Source organism: Magallana gigas, chromosome 8 (genome assembly GCF_963853765.1).
Source record: "Magallana gigas chromosome 8, xbMagGiga1.1, whole genome shotgun sequence".
Taxonomy (NCBI): domain Eukaryota; kingdom Metazoa; phylum Mollusca; class Bivalvia; order Ostreida; family Ostreidae; genus Magallana; species Magallana gigas.
In genome coordinates this window covers 36,352,903-36,368,962 of record NC_088860.1, presented here as the reverse complement: position 1 = coordinate 36,368,962, position 16,060 = coordinate 36,352,903, and the positions used below count along the sequence as shown (strand labels likewise).

Sequence of the window (16,060 nt, the reverse complement as noted above, 5' to 3'; positions counted from 1 at the left end):
GACGCTATTTTTATAATTCAATCAAAATCAACCAAAAATGGACATTTTTCTTATCTTTTTTTGAATGGGAAATATAGAGCGACTCTTCGAACAAGAACGAACTTTTTGTCACTTATAAGTATTAGAAAGATACATCTTTGGTGAAAATATTTTGTTTGTTCAAGTAGTCGCTCAATGTTTTCTTAAAGAAAAACTGCCTCAAAACAAGCCATTTTATGCTAAAAATGAGAAAATGGCGGGAAAAGGTAAACTTTATGATGCCATATTTTTAAATTGTGGGCACTAAATTCAAAATGAAAATTATGAAAAAACTTCAAATGTATATGTGTACAAATAAAACAAAGAATTACAGTAAAATGACAATGTTCATTTTAGGGGGCCATTTTAGGCTCAAACCATATATGGTCCTTTGAATCTACACTACTTGAGGATGCTTCCACACAAGTGCCAGCTTTCCTGGCTAATTAGTTTCTGAGAAGAAGATTTTTAAAGATTTACTCTATATAATCATATGTTAAACTTCGATCCCCCATTGTGGCCCCAACCTTCCCCCAGGGGTTATTATTTTCACAACTTTGAATCTACACTACCTGAGGATGCTTCCACACAAGTTTCAGCTTTGCCGGCTGATTAGTTTCTGAGAAGAAGATTTTTAAAGATTTACTCAATATATTCATATGTTAAACTTCGATCCCCCATTGTGGCCCCACCCTACCCCCGGGGGTCATGATTTTCACAACTTTGAATTTACACTACCTGAGGATGCATCCACACAAATGTCAGCTTTCCTGGCTGATTTGTTTCTGATAAGCAGATTTTTAAAGATATACTGTATATATTCATATGTAAAACTTCGATCCCCCATTGTGGCCCCACCCTACCCCAGGGGGTCATGATTTTCATAACTATGAATCTACACTACCTGAGGATGCATCCACACAAGTGTCAGCTTTCCTGGCTGATTAGTTTCTGAGAAGAAGATTTTTAAAGATATACTGTATATATTCCTATGTAAAACTTCGACCCCCCCCCCCCATTGTGGCCCCACCCTCAGGTGAGCTAAAAAGATTAAGTTTACAATACAATAAGTTGTTAAAGTTGGTTTCTGGAAGAACAGACTTTGAACATTTTCTTAATAAATATTGACAAATTTTTTACTTTTTTCATCTTTAGTTTTTAAGATCTGTGTACAAACATAGAATTGTGAGCAAATCTTTGTATCTTGCTTATAATTCGAAGCTTAACACTCAAATATGGTTAGTAAATAGAAATTGTAAACAATTAAACACAAGAAACATGCACTATAACAAATAAAGAACACAATTTATTTTTTCGAAATGAATCATTTATATATATATGTGTATATACCTACATATTTCCGTCAGCGATATCAAACTCTATTTAAACTGAATAAACTCGAGAAAATGTCGAGCATCTCAACAAAATCTATTGCATTAATCTACCATTACGCAAAAGAAAATGCCGAATTACCGATAGAAGGAATTGTATTTCAGTACCTCTACATCAGATTTTGCTTAATTTGCGCAGGTAAACAGTTAACTGTTTGATTTACCGAAGTATCTGTTTGAATTGATACGTAAAAATCACGAAATACCTGTAGACGATAGTTTCCAGGTTTAAAAGCGTAAATAATGAAAACGAAACGAAAATCCGAACAAGCTAAAACCAACACACTTGTTTGATCCTTGTTGGAACAATTAGAAAATTAATTAATAAACAATAAAAACAGAGGGAAATGCACTTTAGTACGTTGTTAATGCATCAGATTTTATCATTTTCGCAGGTAAACATTTACCGAAGTCTATGTTCCAAATACAAGGCGATTGTTTCCCAAGTTAAAAAGCAAAATGAAACGAAAAAATGAAAACAAGCTAAAACCAACATCACAAGTGAAAATGACAACGCGTTGAAATATTTAACCTCAATTTACTTCACAATAATCGGCACCAATGTTATTTCCATGTTTCATAGATTATATTCGCACGTGAACTGTTGCACAACAAACTGCCAGCTTCAAACAAAGAACCTCGTTTTCGAGATGCGGTAGACTGGCGATGCCTGTCATACGACCAGTCTATCGCAATGAATTGCCAGTCTACGATATATGGAATAACGAGCCATTCTTTTATAAGTATTTTCGCAATTATCTCAAATTTGGAACAGAAATCGCCTATAATTTTTGCAATTTATATTTTCCTTTCCCTAAGGATGATTTATGCTAAATTACGTTAAGATTAACTCGGTAGTTCTTGAGAAGAAGATTTTTAAAAATGCACCCCCCTTTTTCTACAGTTTCAAGGTTTTCTCCGCTTTGAATACAGATCGGACTTTTATTTCTGCAATTTATATTCGCCCTCCCATAAGGATGCTTTGTGCCAAATTTGGTTGAAATTGGATAAGCGGTTTTAGAGAAGAAGTTCAAAATGTAAAAAGTTTACAGACGGACAGACGGACAGACGGACGGACAGACGGACGGACGGACGGACGACGGACAAAATGTGATCAGAATAGCTCACTTGAGCTTTCAGCTCAGGTGAGCTAAAAAGGGATATCAAAGTTAATGTATTTCTAATGCATTCATGGATTTAAACAAACGCTTGACAGACCGTGAGCTGTAGTGATGGTGGCTTGGTGGACGAGAGCTTGGCTTCCATCAGGATTACGGTAGGTACTGAGTCCAGTATTTGCTGCCATTTTTCTACCGTCCTTAAATGCCACTGCAGAAAAAACAGTATCACTGTTAATGATATGCACATGATCAAACTTAAACAATAGAATATTTTTGTCACTCTGTAATTCTGTAAATAAACTTCATACGTGATGTACACAAATGAGTCACTTAAAAGTAATGATGGTTTTTTAGAAATGAGATGAAAAATGAGAAAATTTAATAGAAAGGATTGTATCCTTTACACAAAAAAAATCAAAAGTACTGAAGGTTCTGATATGAAACTGCACAAAAAGAGGTGACTCTCAGTACTTTCAGTACTTTGATTGCTAGTTGACTTTGATACAGCCACACATCAGTATCAAACTTTTTTCCAAACAATATGTAAAAATCAAAGTACTGAAGAACTGACAGGAGATGATTTTGTCGATGTTTATTTATCTTAAAATCAATGATATTTTATTTTGCATGACAAGTACATGTATTTTCTAATTTGAATTCTGCACATTTTTGTAATATTAATTTTTGGACGTTTTCGACAAAAATGTCAAGAAACCCCCATATGAATAATGTTAAATAATACTTGAAAATAGAATTAAATAAATCAAACTATGTATCAGTAATAGAAATATTTCTCGAAAATTGTATGGATTCAAGCAATATTTAACTCTAGTCTCGTTCAACCAAACGCTCGGCTGACACCGTAAATCTCCGACAGGGATTTACGGAGACAGCCGAGCGTCGAGATGAACGAGACTATATTGAACTCTGGCGTAGGAATACATATGACTACAAAAAATATTTAACTTGTTCTTACTATTTAAAATCTGACTATTTTCAAGGTATTTATAAATAAGTTTCCTTGAAAAACAATGCTTTAGCATACATTACATCGAATTCATCAATTTTTTCAAGAACTAGGTCTTGTCAGCAGCAATAATTTGTGCTGAGGTCTAAACACTGTTTCACTTTCGGTTTGTCTGAGTAACTGCATAGGAAAGTTGATTAAAATCAACTCCCAAAAAACTGTATGGAAATACATGTATAACACATGAGCAACAAAAGGTATGATAAAATCAGCTTAACAGAGTCATAATTCAAACTATCTGAACAATGTAGTATAATACAAGTAGATCCTGTATAAATAAAATTCCATTTTTTTCATTTAGGTTAAACCATTCATTATAACATTTCATATTTTGTTAATTTTCATGTTAAATTTGAATCCCAATGTGGCCCCACCCTACTCCTCAAGATTTTGATTTGAAAGAATTTAAATCTACATTATCTGAGGTTGCTTTCAGTAAAGTTACAGCTTTTCAAAGCAAGAGATTTTTAGAAAAAGATATTTTAAAGTTTTTGTATTTTTATAATCCTATGTAACGATATTTTTAAAAAATTTCTATTTTATAATCCAATGTAAAGTTTTGCCCCTACACTATCTACACTACATAAGGATGCTTCCTCAAAAGTTTCAGCTTTCCTGGCTGATTATTTCTGGCAGTGAGAAGAATTTTAAATTTTGACTCTATATATTCCAATGTAAGCTTTGAACAACCCCCCCCCCCCCATTTGTGGTCCCACCTTACACCTGGGAACCATGATTTTAACAAACTTGAATCTGCACTACACGAGGATGCTTCCACACAAGTTTCAGCTTTTCTCTCCAAATGGTTTTTGACAAGAAAATTTAAAAAAAATTTACACTATATTTTTCTATGTAAAAGTACGACCTCCCAATGTGGCACCTCCCTTCCCTTGGGGGTCATGATTTTCACAACTTTTAATCTACACTACATTGTATATGAGGATGCTTCCACATAAATTTTAGCTTTTCTGGCTGATTGATTGCTGAGAAGAGGATTTTCTCTATATATTCCTATGTAAAAATTCAACCCCCCCATTGTGGCCACACCTTACCCACGGGGGCAATGATTTGAACAAACTTGAATCTACACTATCTAAGGATGCTTCCACACAAGTTTGAGCTTTTCTGGCCAAATGGTTTCTGAGAAGATTTTTGAAAAATATCAACAAATTTTCAATAAACCCTATTCATCTCCCCTTGAAATAGAGCATGGCCCTTTATTTTAACAAACTAGAATCCCCTTTACCCAATGATGCTTTGTGGCAAGTTTGGTTGAAATTGGCCCAGTGGTTCCGGAGAACAAGTTGAAAATGTAAAAAGTTTACAGACAAACGGACGGACAAACGGATGCCAGAAAAAAAGTGATCAGAAAAGCTTACTTGAGCTTTCAGTTCAGGTGAGCTAAAAAATGAAATGGTATTTCTATTTGGATACTGATCAGTAAAATTTTTATCCTGTTAAGACTATTTACATGGAAATTAACAAGAGGCCTAGGTGCTACATCGCTCACCGGAGCAGCAATATCCTTAACTCTGATCGAATTAGCATTACATTATCAAAATCAAAACCCACTTTGTGGCTCAACTTTTCTGGCCTACTAGTTTTTGAGAAAAAGATCTTGAAAGATTTTCTCCCAACTTTTCTGTAGAACAAACTTGAATCTACACTACCTGAGGATGCCTCCACACAAGTGTAAGCTTTTCTGGCCAAATGTTTTTTGAGAAGAAGAAGTTTACAACAATGGACAGACAATGGACAAATTTTGATCAGAAAAGCTCACTTGAGCTTTCAGCTCAGGTGAGCTAAAAAGTAAAAGCAACCACAAAAATTACAATATATGTATCGATCATTACATAAAAAAAGCAAAAAACTACTGAATACAGGGCTATTTTCGCCCCGTGTTATTTTCTTCCTTTTACACTTCAAACAGTTTTGCCCTGTCTTGAATTTGCACAGACACAGTTGTTTTTAAAAAAAATGATAATTTGAGACTCTGAAAAACACACAGTCTTCAGGTGGTATAGGACACTACCATATTGTGACGCATTGTTTATCAAAATAAACAACAAAACCAAGCGTAATTAGTAGTTTCTTTCACGTTCTTGTCACCTAACAGCATAGCGCAGTGGGTTAGAGGGTTTACTATGAATCAGTAAGTCATGAGTTGGAATCCCGCTGGGGTTTTTACAATTTTTAACTCTGACTCCAAATATTTTTAAAAGCTTTTTTTTTTTAATAAATATTGTAAAATTTGAAAATTGTAAATCGAGAAAAGAATTTTATTTATAATGTACTACTTCATTAATTAATTTACATTAATATCAACAAATGTCCTATACCACCTTAAATTTGCGCACTGACAGTATGATGTAGAATGCATACTAATTTAAAAGTTCTTTTTCAATTTTTTATTGAAAAAACCTATGAAAACTTACATGTATTATACATGTATTAAATTAGTAATTTAATTTTAAACATTAAACATGGCATGCTTTGAACAGTGTATGTAGTGACATAATATGAAATAATACAACTACAAAATACTGAATTCATATTTCATAAATAAGTTTCATTTGCCTGAAAACCAAGATAAGAGATATACTGGTAGAACATGATAGGTCCAAGGTGATTAAGGATTTAGCTATAGAGTACATTATTATTGATAATTAGTGAAGGATTTCGATGCTCAATGTGCATTCATGCATGATTCTAGTTATACTAGAGGTGCATTAAATTACATGCAAAACTAAGATTTCTGGGACATTTTACCTATGCAAAGTTACATAACAATTGTTGAACCTATATATAGTGAGATTGGTATAATTTTAATTCCCTTGGAAAGCAAGAGGATTTTTCTTTTTCATTACTTTGAATCATTACAGCCATAAATAGACAGTGGAAACAGGCAACTCTTAGAAATCTTACCTTATTCTATCTAAATACTGTACATATATACATCAATAAGGAAGTTATCATCAAATCTGAATACTGAAATTATTTTACACTATGCAAGACATACCAAAATCATAGCACACATTAAAAAAATCAATAGAAAAGATAACCCTCTGTTATAGTTGTCAATTAATGTTATCAATGTTTAAATTAGTAAATTGAGATGCTACATGTGTAACTACTTTCAAACTCATTTTTTTGGTCAATACTTTTTTTTATCAATTTAATTAGTTTTACATATCCACAATATATATAAACTGTCAACTGCTAAACCATATGCAAGTATGCTTGCGTATATATATAATCCTCATTTTTAAATTATGTAAGACAAAGCATCCCCAATTATTATTAATTAAGGATCAGGTGTACATAAAATATATTTACTAAGACTGGTTTTGATTTTTAGTAACCCTATATACAGAAAATTACAACAACAAAAAAATACAAAAAATTAAGCCGCAGTGAAATTCAATTATTTAATTTATCTGTAATTTATTTTTAATTACAATGGATGAGCAGACATCAAACTTCAATCGATTCAGGTGAACAAAGAGCATTTACAATACAATACATTGACAAAAAGAACTTATTATTATTAATTATAAAAAGAACAAAAAAGAAAATAAAAGATAAAATTTGACCGAAATTGGAATTTAACTGAGAGATCATCAAATTTCATGAGCTATGGTCACCTGTAATGTACTAAAGGAATAAACAGAACTAAAGGAATACTGTAAATTCCTTATTTTACACGAGTACTTAATTCCGCAATTCTGGTGTTTTGTATCAAAATCAAGAGAATATAAAATCGCGATCAGCAATATTTATTTATAATTTCCTGTAGTTCATAACTGTCTGAAAAATAAAAGCGAGATTGTAAATCCGCTAGGGTTGCTTTTTGTGATTTAACCTTGAAATTAATTCCTCGCGTTAAATTAGGAATCTACAGTAGACAGAACTTACCCGGAGAACACATTCCACCCAAATCAGTGTTCCTCCACGATTCTATGTATGCCAAGCCTAGTTTCCCTGGGAACGACTGATATGTGAACAAGTGAGCTAAACAGAAAGCGTAGAACTTCTGATACTCCCAACCAAACATCTGAAAAGTTAAAAAAATATATATAGATATATACCGGTAACAAGAGGCCCTGTAGCCACATCGCACACAACTCTGATCAAATCAGCTCAGCTTTATAGTAACAAATAAAAAATGTATCTCGACAATTAAGTATTAATACTATATTAGTATAAAACTGTGGAAACATCATTGTTCATGGGAGACCAATTAATGTTCACGGCTTTTTTGGGTAGCCCTTAATTACCCACGAATTTACATCCCCAATAACATATATGCAAGAATTTGTGTAATGTTTACTAAAATTCTCCCGAACTTGCTTTCAACGAAATTATCTGACCCCAAGAACCACAAATTTTTTTAACAATCTTGAATCCCTTTAACTAAAGGGCGTATTGTGCTAAGTTTAGTTTAGTTTAACAGACGAGGATTCTCACATCTAGCACGAGTCCCATATCCTGGGGTCGGTTCCTCATGTTGTAATGGCGGCCTTGGGGAGGAACATATGTGTAGGAGTCGTGCACAATCAGCTGAAACCATAGAAAACTGAGATTCATTTTTTTTTCTTTGTGTGAATTGATATTTGAAAGGAAAACGACAACTTTCCCCTGATGCTCTATGCATTTTAAAAATTGTAACCATGTCAAAATAACATTATGATATTAAAGTTGCAAACACTGAAAAAATGTCTAAATTATTAAATGACAAGGCTATTGTTATAGCATTAATTGATTTAATTTTGATGTCGTCGTGTCAATAACTGCTGTCAGGTGAGCAGACAAATTGAAAAACATATGATAGCGCATTATGATAACTTGTCTGCTCACTGACGGCAGTTATTGACAGGATGACGTTGGAATATAAATCATTCAATACTTACATTTACATTCCGGCCCTTACTGATGAAATCAATTATTTACTTTAATAAATTGATACAAATTACAGATTATGAAGTTAGTAAATTAGTAACAGCATGAGCAACTGTTTTATATATCCAGTTTAAACTGGTTATTACATAGACTGTTGACTTAAGGTCGATAAGCATGAATTTCAAAATATAATCCTGGAAAATAACTCAGATTTTGTTTAAAACAATAAAATCAACTTTTTTGTTGAATAATTGTAAAACATGGTGTTTTGACAACATGTTTGAAATGTATTTTTTAACTGATAACATAGAAATCACTGTTTGGGAACTACTTATGTAAATTACATGTTAATAATTATACACAGTTATTTAGAGGCATTTAAAGATCACAGAATTTAATGGGAAAACACAGTAGAATGTAAATTTTTTAAAATAATCAAATTGCAAATATTGTTGATTTCACATGTAGTATTCAATCATATACGATTGTATATTCTTCTTTTTTCTTTATATTAATAAAAAACAATACATATGCATTACATAACCTTCCATTGCATTCTATACTTTAGTCTAGTAATTTTAAATGCCTAACTTGCAGATATATGTTATATGCAATACTTTTAAGTTTTGAATTGATAAATCATATATATCAGTGTGTGCAAAAGCGAAATACTTTAAAATCTAAGAATAGAGAGCTTACCTCTGCAATTTCAAATCCAAGATTCCTGATGTTTGAGCTTGAATCTGGCCAGTATGTTGCCTTATAAATTGCATTTACTCTGCCGATTATTCCAATCTAAACATAATAGTAAAATCAATATGTGTCTGGTATCTATAGTTTGAAATACATTATATGTTTAAGTTATTTCTTCTTGAACACAGTGCAAAAAAAAATTACCAAAAAGATTAGTTACAATATATTCTCCTGTTGTTCTTCTATCACTCTGTCCAAGATTTTGGAAGAAATAATAATCGGCAACAATGACCAATCGGCAAACAGTGTGGGTTCCTACGTACGACATTGCCTGACGTTTTTGCCTCATGGGACCTACAAGTAATCGCAGAACAACGTTCTCATCTTCTACATTACTCAAAATGATTATGAATACCGTACCTTTTTTTTCAAATGAAACAAGACGACTGCTGTCTAAAAGAGTTAAAATTGTATAAAAAGTCTGATTAAAGAATATATACCAGACAAGTACACTTGTTTTAGGATGAAAGTAATTTGGACAGGTACCGGTATACTACATGGCTGCATTAAAGAGGTTTGATCCTCTTATTTTGGGTAGCCATTTTGGGTCACCTCTAGTCTGTAAATTCTGTGTCATATATGAATTCTACTTGTAAATTCCATTTTTACAATGCCAAATAAACTATACTGAATAAAATAGTGAAGGAAAAATTCCATATTTAGAGAGTATAGTAAGGGACTATATTTTGTGGCGGAAGGTTTTTAAGAAGAAAATGAACATTTTTCATAACTCAGTTGAGTACCGTAATTTTAGCTTTCTTATTTTCCGTGCAGACCAAATTTTCAGATAGTTTATGCATTGGGATATCTTCGTGTTGTTTCAAAAAACATATTTCAACAATATTTCAATATTTCTATCGACAAATATTGGCATATTTAAGTGATATTTCATAAAAGTAAAGAAAAAATCAACTCCAATTTTCCCCTAAAATTAGCTTATTTCATGCCATATCTCAAAATTTACATTATAGACACATACTTTTGGTTTTAGTTTCTGAATATTTTTCTTTTGACAAGTGTGTCATAATTTGAGAAAAAGTTTGAGACTTTTAAATTATTTAATTGCATGTTGAATCGTTTATGAATAAAAATAGTATTTTTTCAGTGCAAAAAGGTCAAAATATCAATAAGGTGAAGAAATATTCTATAACGGAATTAAGGCATGTGTGATTCGAAATGGTATAATTTCAGAATACTTTTATCCAGAAAGGGGCTGTAGACAAGGTGACCCAATATCTCCATATTTCTTTCTTCTCTGCGCTGAGATTTTAGGAATATTAATAAGAAAAGAAAAAGACATCACAGGTATAAATAATGATGGGGAAGAATACAAAATATCTCAATATGCAGACGACATATCAATTATAGTGGATGGTACACCACCATCATATGATGGCATTCTTAGGGTTTTAGACTTTTTCGCACAAGTATCAGGCTTAAAAATAAATTTTACAAAAACAAAAATGGTTTGGATTGGTAGCAACAAATTTTCAAAGGATGTATTTCATCATTCACGATGGAAACTTAGTTGGAACAATTTAAATTTTGAGCTTCTAGGTATCATATTTTCAGTTACATTCGATGAAATGGAAGAATTAAATTATTTACCAAAATTGTCTGAAATAGAAGATTGATAAATCAGTGGAAGTTAAGAAAATTAACACCAATTGGTCGAATTACGATAATCAAGACACTAATAATACCAAAGCTGAATCATTTGATACTAGCATTACCCAACCCAAAAACTGAATACCTAGTAAAAACTTTTGAACATGATATTTTTCATTTCCTATGGGGTTGTAAAGTTCATAAAGTAAAGAAAAGTACAATCATACAAGATTATAATCATGGGGGTCTCAAAATGGTTGATTATGGAAATTTTATCACAGCACTCAAAGCTACTTGGATGAGAAGACTAATTAAAACTGATACAAAATGGGTAAAGCTTTTAGAATCAATTTTGAAAATTAGTATCTCTGAAATATGGAGAAATGGTCCTGATTATTCGTACCTTCTATGTAAAAATTTAGACAATTCTTTTTGGAAAGAAGTGCTCCTCAGCTGGTTAAAAATAATTGAACAAACGCCACTATTGTAAATGAGTAAACCCCAAATTATAAATGATAATATATGGCACAATCCCAAAATCACCATAGATAATAAATCAATATTTATCAAAAGTTATGTTAATAAAGGATTTATTTTTGTTAGTGATCTGCTTAATATAGATGGAACATTTAGAAACTTTGATGAATTGAAACACATTAATCCAAAGACAAATTTCATAGAGCATGCAAGTTTAAGAACTGCAGTTACAACCAGACTACATACAAAAGATATACACTTACCAAACCTACAGAACACATTACAATATGGACCAATTGTCCCTAATCATATTCTATAGTTTATTAATACTTGTAAAGGTTGTAAACCCATGTACAACATACTATTAGACAAAAAAAGAGAAATATGTACATCGATATCAAAATGGAGAGAAAAGGGTTATAACTATTCACAAACTTCTTGGAATAAAATTTTTAAACTCCCTTTTAAGTGTACACAGGAATCAAAACTACATTGGCTGCAATATCAAATACTTCATAGGATTGTCCCTACAAATAAATATCTTTTTAATATAAAAAAAGCAGAATCTGCTGTTTGCACCTTTTGTATAAAAGATGAAGAAAGTATTAGTCATTTATTTTATGAATGTAATATAGTAAAAGAATTGTGGTGTGATGTTGAAGAGTGGATTCTTACACAGTTTGAAATCTCGATTACATCTGATATTCAATCAGTTCTTTTTGGAAAATACAAAAATAAAGAAAGTAATCCGACACCAAATATACATGCCTTGAAAAAGGTCATAACAGAAAGAATCTTAACTGAAAAACATTTGCTGTTGAAAAGATGTAATTATAAGGAATACGAAAGCTATTGGCAGAATATCTGTGAAAAATTGTAGTTATAGAGATAAGTTTAGTTTTTCTGGGTTTTTTTGGGTTTTTTTTATCGTTGTGAACCCTCATATCATTTCATTTGTTTGCAGTATAGCATAGTCTATACTTGTATTGTAATCCACCTGCATAATCAATCTCTCTCTCTCTCTCTCTCTCTCTCTCTCTCTCTCTCTCTCTCTCAAAATCAGCTTCACTTCATATGAAATATACAAAACTGTAATATTAAGTAGAAATAGTAAAAAGACTATGTAATATGTTTATATAAATGTTCCAATCATTATTGTGTTACATATGTACATATGTTGTGAAAAGAAAAACCCAATAAAAAAAATATTTAAAAAAATAAAAATTTATGTGAGGAGGATGGAGCCAGTCCTCTCTATATAGCTGTTGAAAACGGACATGATAGCACTGTACAACTTTTACTGAGTAATGGGGCAGATATTCAGCTATGCACGGAGGACGGAACCAGGCCTCTTACTGCAGCTTGTCAAAACGGACATGATAGCACTGTACAACTTTTACTGAGTAATGGAGTAGACATTAATTTATGCAATAAAAACGGAGTCAGTCCTCTCTATGTAGCTTGTTTTAACGGACATTATAGCACTGTACAACTTTTACTGAAGAATGGAGCAGATATTCAGCTATGCAATAAAAACGGAGCCAGTCCTCTCTATACAGCTTGTGAAAACGGACATGATAGCACTGTACAACGTTTACTGAGTAATGGAGCAAACATTAATTTATGCAATAAAAACGGAGCCAGTCCTCTCTATATAGCTTGTGAAAACGGACATGATAGCACTGTACAACTTTTATTGAATAATGGAGCAGACATTAATTTCTGTATGAATGATGGAGTTAGTATTTTATTTATTGGTTTTCTTTGGAGACGTTACAAAATTGTAAATATTTTACTTAACAATAGCGCAGACACTAGTCTGGCTTGCGGATGGGAAGTGAATCCTGCCTTGGTTGATTGCTTTGATAAACAAGACTGCACAATGGTATTTTTGACGCAAAAAGACAACATTCAAAATAATTTGTACGACCTGGATTCCATTTTTTCTCTGTTTGTATCATGTCAGGTGGAAAGAGTGAAAAGAATGATATTTAAGAACTAGTGTAAATGGTTTCATAGTTATATATATATATATATATATATATATATATATATATATATATATATATATATATATATATATATATATATATATATATATATATATATATATATATATATATATATATATATATATATATATATGAAGCACTAACAAACCAACAACACTCGTGATCTATAGTGTCGGATCAAAAGATACACGGTTATAAGATGAGATATTAAAAAGCACTAAAAATAACAAACGACACGAACAATAAAGTAAAATATTTTCAAATTTTCGGGACAACCCGTCACTTCTTCAGGACAACAAAATAAAAACTACATATGAAAGAAAAAAATCATCTACAAAACTAGCACTAAACTAAAAACTAAATAATATATATAAAAACTAAATAATGTATAAACACTGGATCGAAACATGGCAGCTACATCTTTGTATTAAAGATTTCAAGCCCGAGAAAGAAAGATAACGCGAACGAATAAATTTGCTAATTGGGGGTTGCTGTTAATTAAGTTGTACTAGTAAGATAATTCGTAATGAAGGTTTGTAGGGAAGATAGACTCTGTAAAAGACCACATAAATACCCAGGTAGCACAAAACGTTTACATAACATTTTTTCCAGGTTGTAAGGTTGATTTCAAAGAACGCTTTCATAAAAACATTTTTAGAGCGTATCTTTTTTTATTTTTGTTTTAAGGATGTTATTAGGAAACATTATCAATACGACATTTTAAAAACATTTCCGTTTAATTTTGACAACGTTGTAAAAACATTATGAAAAGTGTTATGGTTATTTAGCATAAAAACATTTCTAAAATATGTTAAAAAAATGTTTTATTTGTGATTTTTATAACACTGTCAGTTAGAAATGCCTGACCAAAATTGCTTTCATTTTATTGGTATTTCAAATGTACATTTCTTTATCGTCAGAAAACTGCTTATCATACAGAATGAAAATGATATAAAACAGCATAATAAATACATTACCCGGCAATGTTTGCAGGACGTTTTTAAAACATCTAAATAATCGAATTGTTTTTTCTCTTTTAAATGCTAAAGATTAGTATACCTCAGTTATGCATGCTACGGACAAAATAAAAGTTAAGCAATAATTACATTTTAGAACACTGTACATTGAATATCGTTATTAAAAAAAACCAGAATAATTGATTTTGATATTCATACTGTTTGTTGTATTTTTTTTTAATTTAAATATTAAAAATACAGAGCATGATAAACATGCAGTTTGATTAAACAGGCATCTAACTGGAAAATATATGAAAATACTTCAATGTGTTTATTGCGAGTTAATTGAATGTCACAGCGGGATGCCTTGGCCAGGGTGAAAGCAGCCGATCCCAGTTATACAGTTTCCGCGCTATTTGTTATCTAAGTGGGTCCGAATTTTTGAAAAAGCCGCGCCATTTTACAAAGAGCAAGGATTCAGAAGGGGGGGATATTTTTGGTAAATGTAAGTATTTTTTATCTTTCAATGCAGAATAGTAACTTGGTTAGTGTGCACATGTACATTTAACTGCTTTGCGCTAAGCCATATCATATCTGTATACTGATTGTGTTATTTAATTGACAATACATGTGTATATGTACATATGCTAGCAATATGCAACTCATTTGTGGTAATTCCAATACCATGTTGTATTCAACTTTTAAATACACTTCTTATATTTTACCATTTACTAGGGGTTGCTCCCAGAGCTTGACTACAGTGTACCATACCAGAGTGAGAAGTTTAGTTTCATTGTGTTGATGTTAGCCGAAGATATGACTTTCATGGAGTATCAAGCATATAGATATTTGAAATTTATTCCCCAGCATTATATAAACTACATGCAATTGTTGATTGAACTTGCTAAATGCATCACAGGAGAAACAATTTTAATGATTCAATTCCACTGACTAGATTTTTGTATTTTTGTTTTGTTTTGTTTTGTTTGTTGTTGTTTTTTTTTTGTTTAGGGATACGACATTCAGTTTAACACATCTGTTGCAACTATAACAATCGAAATGTGGGAAAACCTTTCAGACAATTGTGAAATTGTGACCATTGGGATGCTGTGAAGTCTTGATATCTAATGACTATGGATTATACTGTGGATTTATATGGTTCATTTTGTGAAGTATAGTTCTGTGATAATACAGTTGGAAAATTTTAAATGATGTTGTTTTGTTGTCTATGAAAATGTTTAAGGCTCATGTCTTTAGCATTTAAAACTATTGTATTAAAAACCTTAGGTTTTAAAAGTAGAAAGAAAATTTCATAAGAAAATGAAAACGATTATAAAAACAACGTTCCCTAAATGATAACAATGTTTAGAAAATGTAAACATTTGTTAGAAATGTTTTTAGAAAATGTTATTATAACGTAACAAAAACCACACAGATTTACGTTGTAATAACGTTTTTAAAAATGTTTTGAACATGTAAACATTTCTTAGAAACGTTTTTAGAAAATGTTATAACGTAAAAAAAACCACACAGATTCACGTTGTAATAACGTTTCTAAAAATGTTTTAGTAACATTTCTACAACGCTGTTGTGTTACGTGGGTATACATAAGAGTGTAAAAACTAATAAGAGTTAAATAAAATGGAGAGAAAACAATTAAATATAACACAATAACCAAAAAACCCAAAAAGAACCCGTACAGATTAAACCGATTAAGGAAAGAGATAATAAGTTGAATAATTAATATTAACATGAATGACAGTTTGTACATGGACCCAAAAGGATGGTGGTGGTGATA

At 31.4% G+C, this 16,060-nt stretch overlaps 2 protein-coding genes across 4 annotated transcripts in view; one reads left to right on the top strand and one right to left on the bottom strand.

Moving 5' to 3' along the window:
• The window catches only part of LOC117689995 (serine/threonine-protein phosphatase 6 regulatory ankyrin repeat subunit B-like), a 568,848-nt gene that overhangs the window by 129,184 nt on the left and 423,604 nt on the right, over positions 1 to 16,060 (top strand). The gene's annotated exons all lie outside the window — the stretch shown is intronic.
• On the bottom strand, positions 2,573 to 9,812 carry LOC136270989 (ADAM 17-like protease). The gene is made up of 6 exons (XM_066070040.1): positions 9,800 to 9,812; positions 9,370 to 9,503; positions 9,156 to 9,251; positions 8,025 to 8,117; positions 7,473 to 7,611; positions 2,573 to 2,738 (listed from the first exon to the last, which is right to left on the bottom strand). Exons 1-6 carry the CDS (start codon positions 9,810 to 9,812, stop codon positions 2,599 to 2,601), a joined length of 615 nt encoding a protein of 204 aa, XP_065926112.1. The 3' UTR covers positions 2,573 to 2,598.